The 20,897-nt window shown below is 51.0% G+C and overlaps 1 protein-coding gene across 1 annotated transcript in view; it reads left to right on the forward strand.

Moving 5' to 3' along the window:
- mybpc2a (myosin binding protein Ca) overlaps nt 1-20,897 on the forward strand; it is a 97,964-nt gene that overhangs the window by 6,615 nt on the left and 70,452 nt on the right. Inside the window, exons 2-6 of the mRNA XM_072492268.1 lie at nt 11,227-11,490; nt 11,601-11,618; nt 15,149-15,181; nt 15,297-15,326; nt 19,946-20,023. Of these exons, the coding sequence (XP_072348369.1) occupies nt 11,227-11,490; nt 11,601-11,618; nt 15,149-15,181; nt 15,297-15,326; nt 19,946-20,023 (423 nt within the window). The remainder of the gene's footprint in view (nt 1-11,226; nt 11,491-11,600; nt 11,619-15,148; nt 15,182-15,296; nt 15,327-19,945; nt 20,024-20,897) is intronic.

A 20,897-nucleotide genomic window follows, 5' to 3' on the forward strand; every position in this document is an offset into this window, starting at 1 on the left:
CGCGGTCGGGAACGTAGGCGCTGGCGTTCCTGGAGGCCATGTCCAGGGAGCCTGCAAGGGCCCGTGCCTCCCTAAGACCCAGGGTGTCTTTCTCTAACAGGCGCTGGCGGATTTGTGATGAAAGCATACCTGCCACGAAAGCGTCCCGGACTAAGAGTTCCGTGTGTTCGCTCGCTGAAACCTGCGGGCAGCCGCAGCTTTTGTCCAGCAGCAGGAGTGCGCGGTAGAATTCCTCCAATGATTCCCCAGGGGTTTGCCGCCTTGTTGCAAGCAGATGCCGGACGTAGATCTGGTTTACCGGGCGATTATAGTGGCCTTTTAGCAGCTCGATTGCTGCATCGAAGTCTTCCGCTTCCTCGATGAGGGTGTAGATCTCCGGGCTCACCCTTGAGTGCAGGACGTGCAGTCTCTGCTCTCCCGTGGGTGCGTTTTCTGCTGTCTCGAGATACCCTTTAAAAACTCCAGCCAGTGCTTAAAGATCGCCGCTGAGTTTGCCGCGTGGGGGCAGAGTTGCAGACACTCCGGCTTGATTCAGAGCTCCATCCTTTTAAATCTAGCTTATTAAATTGATGCACGATCAATGACTACTAAAGCGAGGTTGTAGTCCAACTGAAGGCTTTAATAAGCTAGATGTTTCCCCAGCAGCTCAGGTACAGAATGAGGGCTGCTGGGACGGCACGGGTTCTTATACCCCGCCTATCAGGGCGGAGCTATTATACACTCTAGCCAATCGCAAGCATATAGGTTCTACCAATGGTACTTCAGCCACTCAGGCACCGTAATACCTATAATACCACAGGGCCTAAGTGGGGAACGCCCAACCGAAGCCGCACTCAGCCCCGTTTTGTGCAAAGAGGGACTCCGCTCGCCGGATGTCCGCAGTGGGGTGTGAGAAAATGGCATCCTGATCTCCGAGGCAATCAATGTGACTGGCAGTGCCACCTGGGCATTTCCAGGGGACCAAACTGACAGTGCCAGAGTACCACCCTACCCAAAGGGTATGCGCCTGGAGGCCTCCGATCCCCTGGAAGACCCCCACAAGTGCCCTTCCATCTGGTCCTTGTTTGTGGAGACCAGTATTGGATGAATAGCATTCACCTGAAGTCTCCAAGGCAAAGGGGATAGATTCCAACGCCTCGGGTAACTCAGGAATCTGTACATTAAAGTAAGACCAGCTGTCTCGCTCTAATATGCAGATTTGCTAAAAAGTGATCACACCCACAATGGGCGCGATTAACATCGCAACATCTCACGAGATCGTGGTAGATCTCGTTGCGAGCCGGGTAGATGCCGGGAGTGGGGTCTCCCGGCTTCTATCGGCCACGCTGCGCCGCGGCGAGCTGATTTTCGGGCGCGGGACGGCATTGGATCGCGGCCTGTGTCACTCCCCGCCTCTCTCTGACTACTCTGCATGCACCTGTCTCTCTATCTCTGCCTCATTGCCTCCACCTCCCTTTCTTTGCCTCTTCTTTGCTTCCCTCACCATGTCCCATTTATCTTCGCCATTTTTTTTCCCCCTGAGATTTTCGAAAAGGGATGTGGTGGGGATGAGAACTGAACGTCTTTACACAGTGAGTGTTAATGGTCTGGAACACGTTGCCTGCGCAGGTGACAAAGGTGAGAACAATGAATGATATCAAAGCAATCTGGATTGGACGCTTGAGAACTTTAAGGGATAGAGCGGTGGGCACTGGAACTAACTGGATTGTTCTACTACAATGAGCCAGAACGGAATCGATGGGCCGAATGGCCTCCTCAGCTGCCATAAATTACTCTTAATTCGCAGGATATTTTTTCTTTTTGTCAAGAGGACGAATTGAAATAGAACACGTGACAGCGTAGACGCAGAGGTCACAAATATCAAGAATTAGGTTTATACCGTATCTCTCGTCCCCACTGGATGTTCCGGACCACTTTAGAACATAGAAAATACAGCACAGAACAGGCCCTTCGGCCCACGATGTTGTGCCGAACCTTTGTCCTAGATTAATCATAGATTATCATTGAATTTACAGTGCAGAAGGAGGCCATTCGGCCCCCTGAGTCTGCACCAGCTCTTGGAAAGAGCACCCCACCCAAACTCAACACCTCCACCCAACACCAAGGGCAATTTTGGACACTAAGGGCAATTTATCATGGCCAATCCACCTACCCTGCACATCTTTGGACTGTGGGAGGAAACCGGAGCACCCGGAGGAAACCCACGCAGACACGGGGAGGACGTGCAGACTCCGCACAGACAGTGACCCAAGCCGGAATCGAACCTGGGACCCTGGAGCTGTGAAGCAATTGTGCTATCCACAATGCTACCGTGCTGCCCTTAAGAATGGATGAAACACTTTTAAAATGTGGTAAACACGGCAGCCAAATTGTGCACAGCAAGCTCCCACAAACAGCAATATGATAATGACCGGATCACCTGACTTAGTCGTTCGGTCATATAGAACTTGAGTTTTGCTAAAAAAAAACCACGTGTCAAGGTTTTTCATCCTGCACTGATCAGGAAACTCCGGAAGAACACCGGCACAAGAGAAGACAACAACAATTTATACTGCATGAGATGAGCATGCTGAATGGTTGGCAGGTAGACTCTGATTTGGCAAGGCATCTACCAATCAGACAGTATGCATTGTTGTTTTCCTCCCTTATTCTTGCCAAGTTTTCTGATCAGTGCAACTTGAAAAACTTTGACGTGCGTGTCTTTTGTCAGCAATATTTTTGTGGTGCTGATTTGAGGGATGAATACTGGCCAGGACATTCCGACTGTTCTTCCACCTGAGCCATGCCATCTTTCAGGTCCGCCTTAGTAGGAAATGGAAGGAAGGAAGTCCGCACTCGGCAGCTTAGTCCAAAATGTCGACCTTTCAGGAGTGAAATCAGGCAGACATTTCTACATACAAGCAATCTCTCGTCCGCAATCGGCAATTCAAGCTACAGCAATATGTTTCAGACCTGAGATTGGTAGATTTTTCTTTTTGTTAACCAGGGTTTGAAAGAATATGGGGGCAAATGAAGGTGTAAGGAACTGGGTCACAGAGCAGGCATGGTCTCATTGAATGGGCAATCAAGCTGGGGAGGCCAAATGGCCTCCCGTTGTCCTCCCGTTAAACTTCACCTCTAATCGTGTGCAGAGTAAATCCACAAAATACCTTCACTCAGTCGCAAACACCAAGGCTTTCACCTGAATATTCCTCTTCCTCCCCAAAATCCCTGGCTACGCCGGTGAATCTAACTCATGGCTCAAGGCGAGGTTTACTCCCACAGTCGAAAGATGTGCAGGGTAGGTGGATTGGCCATGATAAATTGCCCCTTAGTGTCCAGGCAGAATAGGGTGGGGTGGACGGGGGGGGATTGATCATGGGTGGGGTGCTCTTTTGGGAGGGCCGGTGCAGACTTGATGGGCCGGATGGCCTCCCTCTGCACTCTGGGGGTTCTATGAGGTGTGGAGCATGCGATCAGATCAAAGAGTTCAGATAATAGCTGCAAACCAAGGGAGCTTTGACATCCCAATCCGCTTGAACCCTGTCAGATGGATTGTAACAGGCCTGGGTTTTGGCTAATCTTCAGAGTCTTTCATACATGTTGGAGAAGGGTAGTCGGTGCTGGTCGCCGCGCTTTAGGAAGGACGTAAGGGGTGCGGAGGAGATTTACCAGGATATTTCCTGGGATGAGGGATTCCAGCTCCGAGGTTAGACTTGGAGAAGCTGGGGAATTTTCTCCTTGCTGGGAAGGAGATTGAGGGGAGGTTTGATAGAGTGTGCAAGATTGTGACAGGGTTGAATGAGGCGACAAAGGGAAGCTGTGCTCATTGGATGAGGACAAAGGGGGGGAGGGGGACAGATCTGAGGTTCTGGGAATGAAATACAGGATTAGGGGTATCTGAGGAAGAACCTTTTTACCCAGCGAGCGGTAACTATCCGGCACTCTGTGTCCACGAAGGGAGTGGAAGTGGAGATGATCATTGATTTCAGATGGGCACTTGAGGGATATAAACTCGGAGGGCAATGGGGACAGGGAATGGGACTGATTGGATTGCTCTACGGAGAGCTAGCATGGACTCAAAGGCCTGAATGGCTGCCTTCTGTGCTGGGATTACTCTGTATACGTATGCTTCATAGCACCAGGTACCCAGGTTCGATTCCTGGCACGTTCGCCCCGTGCCTGCGTGGGTTTCCTCCGGGTGCTCCGGTTTCCTCCCACAAGTCCCGAAAGACGTGCTTGTTCGGTGAATTGGACATTCTGAATTCTCTTCCCCCACATCCCCTGCCCCACCCCTTCTTCCTGCTTCACCATCCGTTACTGGGGGCTTTCTTTAACTGAATTTTTCCCAAAGGCAAAACAAACTGAGGAACTTGAGATGTGTAGAGCGCGATGAAGTATCTGAAGAAATGCTGGAATAGGATTCTATGGGAAATTAGACAGGCCTCTCCAATAGCTAGCACAAGCCAGATAGCCTCCCGCTCTCCTGTCGGATTCGACAGTAGGGTTGGGAAGAAGTGCATTTGGAGCATACGTGACAGCATAGATCAGTCGGGCAGAATGGCCTCTTTCTGTCCCGTACACTCCAAGTATACTCCTGCTTGCCCAATTTCGGGCAAGATCTGACCACGACAATGATATTGATGGAAGATAGTTTAAGAGAGTTGACATTGTTTATAAATGTCAGGGGCTGGAATTAACAGCGATTTGGGAGATAGAAACCGGCGACCAGCCACCTTAATCCATAAGAATTCTCTTTAATACTGTCCCCGTGCTCTTGAGTTACGACCGTGTGATGGGATCACGTTTCCAAAGAGGCCGACGTTTATTCCTTCTTTGGTTTGTGTCCTGATTCGTAAGGGTCCCCGACTTAAATAAGAATAGACTTTGGATATAGAGCTGAAGTAGGAGCGTAGATCACCGGAGTGTTGGGCTCCTTGACAGTTCACAGCCGGCAGCCAAGATCCCCCTTCAGCTCCTGAGTCTGCCCTGTGTCCATGTTGGAGCTATAAATCCTCGGAGCTCCAGGCTGACAGCACGCCAAGGCATCTAGTGATGAGGACAAAGTGATAGAGGGAGAGAGAGTGAACCAGAGGCACAGAGCGAAGCCTGCAACACTGAAAGACGAGGAAGACAGATCTTGATACTTAGACACATAATAACAATCGTTATTAGTGTCACGAGTCGGCTTACATTAACACTGCAATGAAGTTACTGCGAAAATCCCCTCGTCGCCACATTCCGGCGCCTGCTGGGGTACACGGAGGGAGAATTCAGAATGTCCAATTCACCTCACAAGCACGGCAGGCAGACGGACGGGGCCCCAGGGCATCACCGGAGGCTGGCTCCTCTGACAATGTGGCACTCCTCCCCGGAGCCCACGTTGGAGCTGCCAGCCTAGGTTATGTGCCGGAGCCCATGGCCTCCTGCCAAGTGGCAACGGTTCCCTCAGCGGATGAAGACATTGTGCCTGACATGATGTACACCACCCTGTAGAAGATGTTCGAGCTCGGTACCCATTCTCAGTCTAGTTAATAAAGGAAAATAAAGATTTAGGTTTACATAGCGCCACCTGTTACCTCAGGATATCCCACAGCATTTATAACCATTGAAGTATTGTATTGAGTACCTTGGCAGATAATCTGCCCATAGGAAATGAGATAATGACTCGACATTCGTTGTTTTGTGCTGTGAGGGATTATAAATATTGATCATATTTGATGTGCTATTGAGAACATCCATACCCTTCCTCGGCATAATGCTGTGGGACCTTCTACAACATGAAGAGGTAGACAGGGCCTTGGCTTCTTGGAAGATGGCACTTCCAACAGTGCAGCACTCCCTCAGTACCGCACTGTGAGTGTCAGTACAGATTATGGAGGGGTCTTGCACCCTTAACCTTGTGACTCACAGGCTAGAGGGCCATCTGCCTAGGTGAGCATCAGTTGGAGTGTTACGTTGACCTCAGTACCATGGGCAATGGATGGGGGGGGGGGGTGGTGGATCAGCCCCAGCTTCAGCACCTAATTAGCCATTAGGCTATAGCGGGGGGGGGGGGGGGGAGGCTTGAGGACAGGACTAAGCTCCAACTACATGCCGTCCAGGAAGTCTTGTGGTGCACTGAGCTGGAAGCTCTGGGTTTGAGTTCCACCCCAGGAATTGATGGCCAAGGACGGTGTGTTCATTACACGACCAAGCGGGTTGAGTGCCAACCTGCAAATCCTTCCAAACACGCGGCAATGGCTGGTGGGAAGAGCAGGAGAGACTCCCGGTCTGCCATGTGATGGAAAGAATGCTGGAGACTCGACCATCACTATCCAGGCAGCAACATGCAGGTAAAAAGGTGCATGTCGCCACATCAAGTTAAACCAAGTGAACTGTAACACATCACCTCATGCCATCCGCGGTTACAAAGCCTGCCTCACCCAGGACAATGCGGGCACGTGGTGGGATAGTGCCAGAGCCCCCCAGAGAGCCAGGATTTCCAGAAGAGGAGAGTAATGAGGTCAGGAAGGAAGATCAGACTAAAACTAGGGATATTTACCTTTTATATAGGGCCATAAGACAGGCTCAGAATTAGGCCACTCGGCCCATCGAGTCTGCTCCGCCATTCAATCATGGCTGATATTTTTCTCATCCCCATTCTCCTGCCTTCTCCCCACAACCCCTGATCCCCTTATTAATCAAGAACCTATCTATCTCTGTCTTAAAGGCTCTCAGTGATTTGGTCTCCACAGCCTTCTGCAGCAAAGAGTTCCACAGATTCACCACCCTCTGGCTGAAGAAATTCCTTCTCATCTCTGTTTTGAAGGATCGTCCCTTTAGTCTGAGATGGTGTCCTCTGCTTCTAGTTTTTCCTACATCCTCTCCATGTCCACTCTATCCAGGCCTCGCAGTATCCTGTAAGTTTCAATAAGATCCCCCCCTCATCCATCCAAACTCGAACGAGTACAGACCCAGAGTCCTCAACCGCTCCTCATATGACAAGCTCTTCATTCCGGGGATCATTCTTATGAACCTGAGGGGGGGGGAGCATGGTGGCGCAGTGGGTTAGTCCTGCTGCCTCACGGCGCCGAGGTCCCAGGTTCGAGCCCGGCTCTGGGTCACTGTCCGTGTGGAGTTTGCACATTTTCCCCGTGTTTACGTGGGTTTCACCCCCACAACCCAAAGATGTGCAGGGTAGGTGGATTGGCCACGCTAAATTGCCCCTTCATTGGAAAAAATGAATTGGGTACTCTAAATTTATTATTTTTAAAAAATTCTTGTGAACCCCCTCTGGACCCTTTCCAAGGCCAGCACATCCTTCCTTAGACACGGGGCCCCAAACTGCTCACAATACTCCAAATGGGGTCTGACCAGAGCCTTATACAGCCTCAGATGTACATCCCACCTCTTGTATTCTCTTGGCATGAATGCTAACATTGCATTTGCCTTCCTAACTGCCGACGGAACCTGCATGTTAATCTTAAGAGAACCTTGAACAAGGACTCCCAAGTCCCTTTGTGCTTCTGTTTTCTCATTTAGAAAATAGTCTTCAAGGAAGTAAAACATTTTTTTTTTTAAATTTAGAGTACCCAATTTCTTTTTCCAATTAAGGGGCAATTTAGCCTGGCCAATCCACCTACCCTGCATATCTTTGGGTTATGGGGGTGAAACCCATGCAGACTTGGGGAGAATGTGCAAACTCCACACGGACAGTGACCCAGGGCCGGGATTCGAACCCCAATCCTCAGCGCCGCAGTCCCAGTGCTATCCACTGTGCCACATGCCGCCCCGAAGGAAATAAAAATTTAGGTTTATGTAGAGTCATGTGTTACCTCAGGATATCCTACAGCACTTTATAGCCATTGAAGTACTGTAGTATTGCTTTGTAAATGCGTTGGAAGTGTTTCAGAGGAGGTTTCCTCGATCAATACCTGGATTGGGTGGATTGTCTGATGAGGAAAGACTGGGCTCGTTCTTATTGGAGTTTAGGAGAGTAAAGGGGACTCGATTGAAGTCTATAAGATCCTGTACGGTGTTGACAAGGTGGACGGGGAATGGATTTTTCCTCTTGTGAGGGAGTCCAGAATGAGGGGGAGCTGGTGTAAAATCAGGGGTGGCTCTTTTAGGACAGAGATGAGGAGAATTTTTCTCTCTGAGGATTGTTCGACTTTGGAACTCTGCCTCAGAAGGCGATGGAGGCCGGGGTCGCCGAACATTTTTAAGGTGGAGGGAGATAGATTCTTGTTGGGCAGTGGGATCAGAGGTTATCGGGGGGAGGGGTGGGAATGTGGAATTCATCACAAACCAATCAGCCTTGATCTTATTAAATGGTGGAGCAGGCTCGAGGGGCCGAATGGCCTACCACTATCCCTATTTCCTATGTTCGTACGTTCTTTCAAAACCTCAATGTCCTAAAGCGCTTTACAGCCATTGAAGTAATTCTTTTTAAAATAAATTTAGAGTACCCAATTCATTTTTTTCCAATTAAGGGGCAATTTAGCGTGGCCAATCCACCTAACCTGCACACCTTTGGGTTGTGGGGGCGAAACCCACACAGACACGGGGAGAACGTGCAAACTCCACACGGACAGTGACCCAGAGCCGGGATCGAACCTGGGACCTCGGCGCCGTGCGGCAGCAGTGCTAACCATTACGCCACTGTGCTGCCCATTCTGAAGGGAATATTAAGATAGGGCAACACGGTGGCGCAGTGGGTTAGCCCTGCTGCCGCACGGTGCCGAGGTCCCAGGTTCGATCCCGGCTCTGGGTCACTGTCCGTGTGGAGTTTGCACATTCTCCCCGTGTTTGCGTGGGTTTCGCCCCCACAACCCAAAGATGTGCAGGCTAGGTGGATTGACCCCCTTAATTGGAAAGGATACTCTAAATTTATTTTAAAACGGATAATGTATAAAATATCAATGTAATGAACAGAATGGAAGAGGATGAGAGGGTAGAGGGAAATTGAAGAGAGTTAAAAGGGATAAGTGGAATAGGATGAAAAACAGGGCGAATATCGGACAGGAGGAGAGGCCGGGAATGGGAGGAATTGGAAAGAAAGACAAAGACACTCCAAGGAAATTAGCATTAAGAAATAATTAAACAAGGCCGCGATCATTGAATACTGCTCAATGAAAGAGCAGAGGAAGAATCTGTTTACCCTTTCGACTATTCCATCAAATCTGCGATTGAGCGCGTCCATCCATTGCCTCAGGATTTGCTGATTACACCCCCTGCCCTGTAAATGGTAATCCAGTGTGGAGTTCCCGACTTCCCGGGGGGAAAACACACAGTAAGAAACCCCCCTTGGCCGGGATTTTCCTCAAGAACTTCCTGGAAGGGACAATCCCAATCCTCATGTTCGGTTTCGGTGGCTGGGTCTTCGTTAAAAACTCTTGAGGTGTCGTTTTTGTTGTTTGTTGTTGCTGAAGTTTGATTGTGTCTCTCTGAAGCTCTTTGGGGTATCTTTCTATGTTTAAAAAAAAAACCTCCATAAATCCAAGGATGTTGAGATGATCACACCCAGACTTTGAAGAGATGATGAGGTACACGGGTTTGCTTCAGTTGTTTGTTGGGGCTGCTCGCTGGGATATTGAGGCGGTACAGCACAAAAATAGGCCATTCGACCCAACAAGCCCATGCTGGTTTTTTATGCCCCACACAACCGTCCTTCCACCCCTCTTCACCTACCTTCTATTCCTTTGTCTATCGTATTCTTAGCTTGGCTTCCCCTTAAATGCTTCCATGCGATTCACCTCAATGAGCAAGTTCACCATTAAGAAATAGGAGTCTCCCATTTGGCCCCTCGAGCCAGCTCCGCCGTCCAATAAAGTTGCAGTTGATTTTATTTTTCTACCTCAACTCCACTTCATCGCACTTGTGTCCAACTGATCAGTCTTGGTCTTGAATATACTCAATAACTGAGTCTCCACAGGTCCTAGAACATAGAACATACAGTGCAGAAGGAGGCCATTCGGCCCATCGAGTCTGCACCGACCCACTTAAGCCTTCCACCCTATCCCTGTAATCCAATAACCCCGTCTAACCTTTTTGGTCATGAAAGGCAATTTATCATGGCCAATTCACCTAACCTGCACGGCTTTGGACTGTGGGAGGAAACCGGAGCACCCGGAGGAAACCCACGCAGACACGGGGAGAACGTGCAGACTCCGCACAGACAGTGACCCAGCGGGGAATCGAACCTGGGACCCTGGCGCTGTGAAGCCACAGTGCTATCCACTGGTGCTACCGTGCTGCACCTGAGTGAAGAAATGTCTCCTCATCTCAGTCCTAAATGGCTGACCCTTCACCCTGAGATTCTGGCCCCTGGCTCCACACCGTCCAGCCAGGGGAAGCAACGCCATTTGAAAATTCGACATGTTTCAACGAGATCAAAGCACTCTCTGGGTAAAGGGAATTTCCCCTGAATCCCTTATTGGATTTACCGGTGACTAACCCATGGCTGGAATTTTCCATGCCCCTCCGCCTATCCCCATGGCCGGTTTTCTGGCTGCTCACCTTGGCCGCCAATGGGACCTTCCATTCCCGGCGAAGTCAATGCCAATTTCCTTGGCTCCCCCACCCGCCGTGATTGGAAGATCCCACTTGTGGGAAGGGCTGGGGAAACCCACTCATTCTATTTTTTATAATCTAGAGTACCCAATTCTATTTTTTTGTCCCCAATGAAGGTGCAATTTAGCGCAGCCAATCCACCGACTCTGCGCACCTCTTGAGGTTGTGGGGGTGAGATCCACGCAGAATGTGCCAACGCGCCTCTGGGACGGGGGACGGGGAGGGGGGGGGGGGGTGGAGAATGGGGAGGGGAAGGGGGGTGGTAGAAAATCCAGGCCTTTTAAAGCCCCTATCAGGTCACTCCTGGAGAAAAGAACCTCCGCCTGTTTGACCTTTCCAGATAGCCAGAAGCTCTCACTTCTGGCCCCATCTTTGTAAATCTATTTTTTGCACCTGCTCTGGTGTCTCTATGTCCTATTTATAGTGAGGGTTCTGTCTCCCTTGCATGATGGATGGGGGGGAATTTAACCTCACTGAAATCTTGGAATCCAAATGGCCACATTGGGAAGCTGCTTTGGGTAGGAGATAATGTGACCCGCCTGCCCCGTATCATTTTAATGATGCAATTTCAGCTGGAAATTCCCTTTCGTCGCATTTCCACCTTTCCCTTCCTCCCCTTCATCTCTCTCCTTTTTTTTTCTTCTTCTTTGGCCATGCATACCTTTTGACTCTCTTCTTTCTCTCCGCCGGCAGCTGGCTTCACCAAGAAGCCTGAGGGTCAGACGGGAACGCTGGGCGGCAAGGCGGAGTTTGTGGCGGAGGTGGAGAAGCCAAACGCGAAGGTGAAGTGGCAGAAGGGAGGGAAGGACCTGATCGCCGGCCCCAAGTACACCATCAAGGCAGAGGGCAAGAAGCACACACTGATCATCAATGACCTGGCCAAGCAGGATGACTCGGTGTACATGGCGGTGGTGGGCACGGTCAAGGAGAAGTTTGAGCTCCAAGTGAAGGAAGCCGGTGTGTAAATCTCTGGCATTGCGCCCCCTGCTAATTCACCAGCAAACGATGAGCTGGGCTTTGACCAAGTTTATCCATTCATTAATCATTTGTATTTCATTGCATTACAGAAAAAGCAGCAGCCCCCGGTAAGTACTTTCTTAAAAGAAAACTTTTATTCTCCTCCTTTTTCACATTTTCTCCCAAATTTACACCCAACAATAAACAATAATCAGTAACGAATGTAATGTCAATCCCCATATCAATAACAACGATCCCATCCTCCCACCAAACCCCAGGCATTAGCCCGCATGTTAACATAAACAAATGACAAAAAGGTATCAGGAATCACCGTCACCATTAACACATACAGTCCCCCTCCCCCCAACCCCCCCCCCCTCCCACCCTCACCCCCCCCCCCCACCCCCCCAATATTCGATGTAATCCATTTCTCGAAAATGCATAATGAATAACGCCCGTGAATTGTAGAACCCCTCCATCCTTCCCCTCAATTCTCATTTGACCTTTTTAAGCGTCAAGAATTCCAGCAGGTCTCCCCGCCCCGCCAGGGCACAGGGTGGAGAGGTTGATCTCCACCCTAACAGGATCCGCCTTCGGGCGATCAACGAGGCGAAGGCTACAACATCTGCCTCCGCGCCCGTTTCCAACCCCGGCTGGTCCGACACCCCGAATATGGCCTCCCAGGGGCACGGGTCCAGTTTCACGTGCACCACTTTAGAGATTACCCTAAAAACCTCCTTCCAGTAATCCTCCAGTTTTGCACAGGACCAAAACATATGAATGTGGTTTGCGGGGACCCCCCCTCAACGTTCACACACATCTTCAATCCCCTCAAATAGCCGCTCATCCTTGCCCTTGTGAGGTGTGCTCTACATCCCCGGTAAGTACTTTACCCCTCCTTGCGTCGGCTGCAAATAGAACATGGAACATACAGTGCAGAAGGAGGACATTCGGCCCATCGAGTCTGCACCGACCCACTTAAGCCCTCACTTCCACCCTATCCCCGTAACCCAATAACCCCTCCTCACCTTTGTGGTCACTAAGGGCAATTTGTCATGGCCAATCCACCTAACCTGCACATCTTTGGACTGTGGGAGGAAACCGGAGCACCCGGAGGAAACCCACGCAGACACGGGGAGAACGTGCAGACTCCACACAGACAGTGACCCAGCGGGGAATCGAACCTGGGACCCTGGCGCTGTGAAACCACAGTACTAGCCATTTTATGATGGAACCCTCTCTACACAGTGTCGTAGAAAGCTGGAGTTCCCTCCCCAAAAGACTAGATACTGGGGATACTTGGAGCTACATTTGGCTATCAAGTATGCCTGGACCCGAAGATGTGAAATTCTCTCTCTAAACCTCTCTGCCTCTCAGATGCGCCTTTAAAACCTCCCGATTTGGTCACCTGTATTCATACCTTTTGATGACGCCACTGTGAGTTGCACGGACATGTTACCATGTTAAAAGCACTACTTAAATGCAAGTTGTTGTTATTGTTTCTGGAATGAGGGGGCTTTTTAAAAATCTGCTTCATTAATTTTTTCCTGTCGTCTTGAGACATCTCGTTGAAGTTGGTACGACCACACATGGAACACTGTGTTCAGCTCAGGTCACCCTGTTGTAGGAAGGATATTGTTAAACGAGAAAGAGTGCAGAAGAGATTTACGAGGATGCTACCAGGACTTGATGGTCTGAGTTATAAGGAGAGGCTGGATAGGCTGGGACTTTATCCCCTGGAGCGTAGGAGGCTTAGGGGTGATCTTATAGAGGTCTATAAAATAATGAGGAGGATAGATAAGGTAGATAGTCGACATCTTTTCCCAAAGGTAGAGGAGTCTAGAACTAGAGGGCAAAGGTTTAAGGTGCGATGGGAGAGATACAAAAGAGATCAGAGGAGAAATTCCTTCACACAGAGGGTGGTGAGTGTCTGGAACGAGCTGCCAGAGGCAGTGGTAGAGACGGGTACAATTTTGTCCTTTAAAAAGCAGTTAGACAGTTACATGGGCAGGGTGGGTATAGAGGGATATGGGCCAAATGCGGGTAAGTGGGACTAGCTAAGTGACAGAAACTGGGCGGCATGGACAGGGCCATGCTGTCAACATCTATGACTCTTAAGAGTCTCGCTGTGTGGGCCGGCATTTGTTGCCCATCCCTAGTTGCCCTTGAACTGAGAGGTTTAATCGGCCCTTTCAGGGGGCAGTTAGGAGTCGACCACATTGCTGTGCATCTGGAGTCACAAGTAGGCCAGACCAGGTAAGGATGGCAGATTTTCCTCCATATAGGATATTAGTCAACCAGATGTATTTTTAAATCAATCGATGATACATTGCTAAGACTAGCTTTCAATTTCCTATTTTATTTGGAAGAGTTTCGAAAAAGCACCCTTACCTAGGCCCAGTCCCCTGTCCTCTCCCCGTAATCCCACCTAACCTGCACATCCAATCACGCAGACAGGGGGAGATCGTGCAAACTCCACACAGATGGTCACCCCCAAGGCCAGAATCGAACCCGGGTCCCTGGTGCTGTACCAACCACCCTTGACTGTCTACACTTTCAGATAAGGTAATTAGCCGCAGTCCATGGCAAGGTATCTTTCTTCATTTGAGAGAGAAAATTGGTTACGTGCCTTGAGGTAGTCCACTCCACAAGTCAGGGGTAAGGTGAGGAGACAAACCTTCATGAACCACCGCCGCTGGTACGGGGATTGAGTCCCAAGTTGTTGGCGAAATTCTGCATCAACCTCTAGCCATCGAGCCAACTAGGCTAACTGACCCCCCTCTGCCCTCATTGGACTTCTAGATAAAGATCAGGGGCAAAATTCTCCGGTATCGGCGCGATGTCCGCCGACCGGCACCAAAAACGGCGCAAATCAGTCCGGCATCGCGCCGCCCCAAAGGTGCGGAATCCTCCGCATCTTGGGGGGCCGAGCCCTAACCTTGAGGGGCTAGGCCCGCGCCGGACTAATTTCCGCCCCGCCAGCTGGCGGAAAAGGCCTTTGGTGCCCCGCCAGCTGGCGCGGAAATGACTTTCCTCACAGCATCCCCTCGCATGCGCTGTGGAGGGAGTCTCTTCCGCCTCCGCCATGGTGGAGACCGTGGCGAAGGCGGAAGGAAAAGAGTGCCCCCACGGCACAGGCCCGCCCACGGATCGGTGGGCCCCGATCGCGGGCCAGGCCACCGTGGGGGCACCCCCCGGGGCCAGATCGCCCCGCCCCCCCCCCCCCCCCCCCAAGACCCCGGAGCCTGCCCGCGCCGCCTTGTCCCGCCGGTAAGGTTGGTGGTTCAATCCACGCCGGCGGGACAGGCCTAGCAGCGGGACTTTGACCCATCCGGGCCGGAGAAACGCGGGGGGGGGGGGGGGGGGGGGGGGGGGGGGGGGGGGCGCCAACTGGCACAGCGCGATTCCCGCCCCCGCCGAATCTCCGGTGCCGGAGAATTCGGCAACCGGCGGGGGCGGGATTCACGCCAGCCCCCGGCAATTCTCCGACCCGGCGGGGGGGGTCGCAGAATCTCGCCCCACTTGAGCAAGGTATATGACTGGTGAGCCAGGGAGGGGGTCCAATACCTCAGAGAAGAGACAGAGGGAATGGGTAAAATTGTCAGTAAAAAAAAAAAACAATTAAGAGCAACTGTGCTAACATATTCTCTCCTTCTAGCCCCAGCAGCTGAAAGCAAAGCCCCTGCGGAAGGTAGACAAACATTTTTTCCCCCCTTGTTTCTGTGATGTTTATTTCTATGTAACATATCTTTGCTAGTTTGTTTTGACAGTTTAGAAAGGTTGATCTGTTTCTCTTTCCTTTGTAGAACAGAACCAAGCTGAGCTTCCAGAAGATGGTAAGAATTTCGATTCACCTTGCCTCACTGATAGGCTTCGAAGGAATTGCACAGCATGGAGGAGGCCCATGTAGCCCAACGTGCCTCTCTGCTGGCTCTTTGAATGAGCCGACCCCCACTCCACCCCCTGCTCCGCCACCCCCCCCCCCCCCCCCCCCCCCACCACCACCCCCAATTTGTCCTTTTTCAAGTATTTGTCCAATCCCCTTTTGAAAATGACCATTGACTGCGGCTGACTGGACATGACTCGAGTGGGCCGAATGGCCTGCCACACGATGGCAGAACTTACCCAAAGGCGATCCATGAGCTGTCTAGGAACAGCCCTGGGCTGGAGGGAAAAGGTGGAGAGGTGACACCACGGAGCTGTTCTTGCAGAGGGCCAGCACAGACGTGAGGAGCTGAATGGCCTCCTTCTGTCCTGTAGCCATTCTATGATCGTGGTTCCGGATACATTGTTGCCTTTTCCAATTGAAATCAATTTTCGGGGAGCGGAGGGGGGGTAAATGGGGCAGGCTGATCCAATAGACCCTGTTGCACTATTTGCCCAAAGTCAGAATTCCCTGACCCCCCCCCCCACCACACACACCCCTGGGGAAACCCCAGACCCGATGTTGTGCAGAGACCAGACCAGCGATGGGCAACCCAGGCTGGTGAGTGGTCCGCACGAGAGGCCCCCCCTCGTCTCAGCGGGCCGCCAGATTGAAATCGGGGCTCGTTCACTCACCGTGACCCCGTGAGTAAGATTAAATACATTTAATACACGCTAAATAGTTCATAATGAGTTATAGAAAATGCTTAATCATTTATATATTAATAGAACTATCATCAATTTCAAATGGTAAAAAGGAAATAAATATTTCAGAGGGAGCACACGACTCTCACAGACAATGTTATAGAATTTGCAGTGTGGAAGGAGGCCATTCGGCCCATCGAGTCTGCACCGGCCCTTGAAAACAGTACCCAACTTAAGCCCCCACCTCCACCCTATCCCCGTAACCCAGTAACCCCACCTAACCTTTTGGACACTAAGGGGCTATTTATCATGGCCAATCTACCGAACCTGCACATCTTTGGACTGTGGGAGGAAACCGGAGCGCCCGGAGGAAACCCACGCACAAATGGGGAGAACGTGCAGACTCCCCACAGAGGCCGGAATTGAACCCGGCTCCCTGGCGCTGTGGGGGCAGCAGTGCTAACCGCTGTGCCACCGTGCCGTCCCAATGTTGTGAGCAATCAGCGCACTCCTCACTTTGCTTTCCCTCGCTCTACGTGTGAATCACTTCAGTCACACCGGTAGGAAAAACACTACCCGGAGGGAAATCAGCAGAGTGTGGCGACCCTGCGCGTGGGCAACGGCCAACCAAATGTCTCGTGGGCCACAGGCCGCCCGTCACTGGTCCAGACCATCTTCAAAGGCGAGATCCATCAAAATAAGTCATGATCTCACTGAAAGGTGGAGCAGACTCGATGGGCCGAATGGACAGCTTCTGCTCCCACGCCTTGTGGTCTTATAAGATGTGGGTGAGAATCGGTGGATCTGATCTTGACCCCTGAAGTTGCCGATCTGTTTTACCTCCCGTTTTATTGGATTAGGGGCTGGTTTAGCACAAGGGGCTAAATAGCTGGCTTGTAATGCAGAACAATGCCCGCAGCGCGGGTTCAATTCCCGTACCGGCCTGGCCGACCAGGCGCCGGAATGTGGCGACGAGGGTCTTTTCACAGTAACTTCATTGAAGCCGACTTGTGACAATAAGCAATTATTATTATTATTATTATACCCTTTGCTGGAGCAACTGCACCACACGAAAAACCTTGAGCTCCGAGTGGGCGTCAGCGCAACATGCCAGAGGGCTGGGGAATAGATTTTGCTGCGAATTAATGTACAGAGGGATATAATTAAAAGGTAACCGCAGTTCAGGCCTCTTGTAGAGTTACAATTACTGCGCTATCAGCACCTCATTTCCAACATGTAATGGGGGGATATTCAAGTGGATTTGAATACTTTGCCAGTCACACCTTGGTCCCTCAATTTAATAGAAGGATATTCATATCAGTGCTGACTACTGACAAGGTTATTCACAGCTCATTCGCAGCCCGCACCAGAGGGGAAATATTTGCATAAGCCCTTCATTTGCATTTAAATAGACTTTCATTTGGCTATGACACCACGGGATGTCTGAGGGGGTCTGCGCGGTGTATACAGGGACCTGGTGGAAGTTAAGCTTCTGTAGGTTTCAGCCAAGAAGGTTCGTGAAGCCAAACAGGCCGGTATCTTGAGGCCTGGGACACATCTGCAAAGCAAATGAGGTAGAAGGAGTTGGGGAGTGGTGGGGGGATGGGGAGCCGCCCCTGGTAAAAACGCCTGGGTGGTCCTGTGGCCTGCAAGTGCAGGCTCGGACCCCCACTTGGCCCTCACTTCTGGATCCCAAACCCCGTGGTAAAATTCACCCCGCTCTTTAAAAAAAAAAAAAAATTTAAGTGCCCATTTCTTTTTTATTCACCAATTAAGGGGCAATTTATCCACCCTACCCTGCACATCTTTGGGGTGTGGCGGGGGGGTGGGGGGGCGGTGAGACCCACGCAGGCACGGGGAGAATGTGCAAACTCCACACGGACAGTGACCCTGGGGCCGGAATCGAATCCGGGTCCTCGGTGCTGTGAGGCAACAATCAGATCAGCCATGCTCTTATTGAATGGGAGAGCAGGCTTGAGGGGCAGAGTGGCCTCCTCCTGCCCCTAATTCGAAGGTTCGTATGTCCTGCCAGTGACAAATAGTGATCGGTTACAGTGCGGAACAAGGGCCAAACAAAGAAAATGCAAGAGCAGCATAGGGTGTCGTGAATAGTGTTCTTACAGGGAACAGATAAGTCAGAGGGGGAGTCGTTGAGGAGTCTAGTAGCTGTGGCGAACAAGCTGTTCCTATTTCTGGATGTGCGGGTCTTCAGACTTCTGTATCTTCTGCCTGATGGAAGGGTCTGGAAGAGGGCAAAGTGAAATTCTTCCGACCCACCCGCCGCAAGATCCCCACGGGCGGGACATGGACCATGTAACGGTCCATTGACCTCCGGCGGCAATTTCCGATTGCAGGGCCGTCGAGGCCGAAGAATACCGCCCATGGTTGCTGGGTTTTTGGCTGGGGAGGGCGGGATCAGGGAATCCTAGCAAGGAGGCTATTTGGGAAAAGTAATGCGCTGGACACATTCCTCCTGCCCACCGCATTCTGGTGGAGACAGAAACAGGCCCTCAAGCCTCCTTTTTTAGCACCATGAGGGCCTCAGTGGGATAAGTGTGGGCTGACACCATACACGTCCACCGGACTGTGGGGGACAGTCGGGGGTGGGTGGGAAGCTGATGGGCGAGCCATCCATTTTAATTTGAGGGGCCACCCTCACCTTCTGCTTCCTGCGAACACGCTGGCAGGGGGCTGGACATCTGTAAAAGTCTCCGCAACATTTCAGGTCAATTCCTGTGGTCAGGAGTCTTGAGTCTCTCTACATTGAAAACAACTGCTGTAAATCTTGCTTTGCTGGATATCGGACAGTTTGATGAGTGCACACAACCGTACGACCCTCATTGTTTTCAATATCCCTTTCCATTCCCAAAAGCCGTCATCCTTTTCAAATGTTATCTTCCATTTTCTATCTCTGCTCTCGCTGTGCTATGACTTACTGAAGGAGTGACTTGAAGTCTAAATCAATTATGCCTCCACTGACTGTCCTGACTTGGTTCCATATTTTAAAAACAAGATGTGAAAAAAATGTCTAGACTTTCTTACACATTGTGTTGAAGTGACCCTGAGAAGGTTCCCTGAGTTCGAACCTCCTCAGATAACCCCCGACCGCTCTCAAACCACAGTCCATATCGCACAGTCCCTTTTTATATTATTCATTCATGTGGGTTGCGCCGGCTGGGCCAGCATTTAGTGCTCATCCCTAATTGCCCTCGAACTGCGTGGCAAAGGACAGTACTGAGCCAGGTGGAATTTTAGGAGAATGGTTTCGTGATCGTCATTAAATAATAATAAATTATCTTTATTATTATCGCAAGTAGGCTTACATTAACACTGCAATGAAGCTACTGTGAAAATCCCCTCGTCGCCACATTCTGGCACCTGTTCGGGTACACGGAGGGAGAATTCAGAGTGTCCAATTCACCTAACAAGCACGTCTTTCGGGACTTGTGGGAGGAAACCGGAGCACCCGGAGGAAACCCACGCAGACACGGGGAGGACGTGCAGACTCCTCACAGACAGTGACCCAAACGGGACTCGAACCTGGGACCCTGGCAATGTGAAGCAACAGTGCTAACCACTGTGCTACCGTGCCGCCCATTAGATTGATGCTTCCAGATTTTTATTGAGTTCAAATTTCACCATCTGCCATGGTGGTATTTGAACCCTGCGTCTCTAGATTATCATGCCAGTGATAATACCACCATGCCACCACTGCCCCCAGGCTGTGAGGGAGGGAGTTACAGGACTTTGACTCAGCGACAGTGAAGGAACGGCCAATATATTATCTCCAGGTCAGGTCTGGAGGGGATCTTCCACCTGACGGTGCTCCCATGCGTTGACTGCCCTCTTGAGGTGAATGATTCTCATTTTCCTTCCCTCTTTGCAGACACCGCCCCTGCGGATGCCCATCATAACCTCACTGGTCTCTTCATCGAGAAGCCTGAATCAATCTCGCCTCACATGGGTGAGTCTGTGCGGAAGAGTCAAAGGATTGCTGTGATGTTGTGCTTATTGAAGGTTTCTACCTCAGTCAGAGGCAGGGGGGTGGTCGTGGGGGCTAAACTGATGGGGGTCTCTCAAATCTTAAAAAATATTCAGTCCGGTACATGCACGGTGTCCTTCAGTGTCGGGCGTGGGGGAAACGGCATCTAGGATGAAGAGAGAACATCATAGAATCGAAACCACGATATTCAGGAGTGGAATCACCAAGCAGGCTTACGCAATATCTGAAGACTTCGATCAGGGCAATACTGATCTTTCTCCTCCAAAATAATGGGGAGGCCATGGATAGAACCATAGAATTTACAGTGCACAAGGAGGCCATTCAGCCCATCGAATCTGCACTGGCCCTTGGAAAGAGAACCCTAAGCCCACGCCTCCACCTAACCTTTTTTTTTGGACACTAAAGGGCAATTTAGCATGGCCAGTCCACCTAGCCTGCATGTCTTTGGACTGTGGGAGGAAACCGGAGCACCCGGAGGAAACCCACGCAGTCACGGGGAGAAGGCGCAGGCTCCGCACAGAGAGCAACCCAAGCCGGGAATCGAACCCGGGACCCTGGAGCTGTGAAGCAATTCTGCTAACCTCTGAGCTACCGTGCCCCCCCATAGGTTGAGGCTTTTGAAACTGATTGTTATCAGGTCAGGGTCTCCAAACGATATGGAGCAGAGGCGGGTCAGTGGGGTTGAGATGCACTGATCTAATTGAAAGGTGGAGCAGGCTTGAAGGGCCAGATTAGCTCTGTATAATCTTGAGAGAGTGAGAGACCTGCCTTGATGTGAAGCAGAGTAGACTTGGAGTGGGCAGCATTACTTTGTGGGTCACCGGATTGGAGCAGG

The sequence above is a fragment of the Scyliorhinus torazame genome, chromosome 29 (genome assembly GCF_047496885.1).
Source record: "Scyliorhinus torazame isolate Kashiwa2021f chromosome 29, sScyTor2.1, whole genome shotgun sequence".
Classification (NCBI taxonomy): domain Eukaryota; kingdom Metazoa; phylum Chordata; class Chondrichthyes; order Carcharhiniformes; family Scyliorhinidae; genus Scyliorhinus; species Scyliorhinus torazame.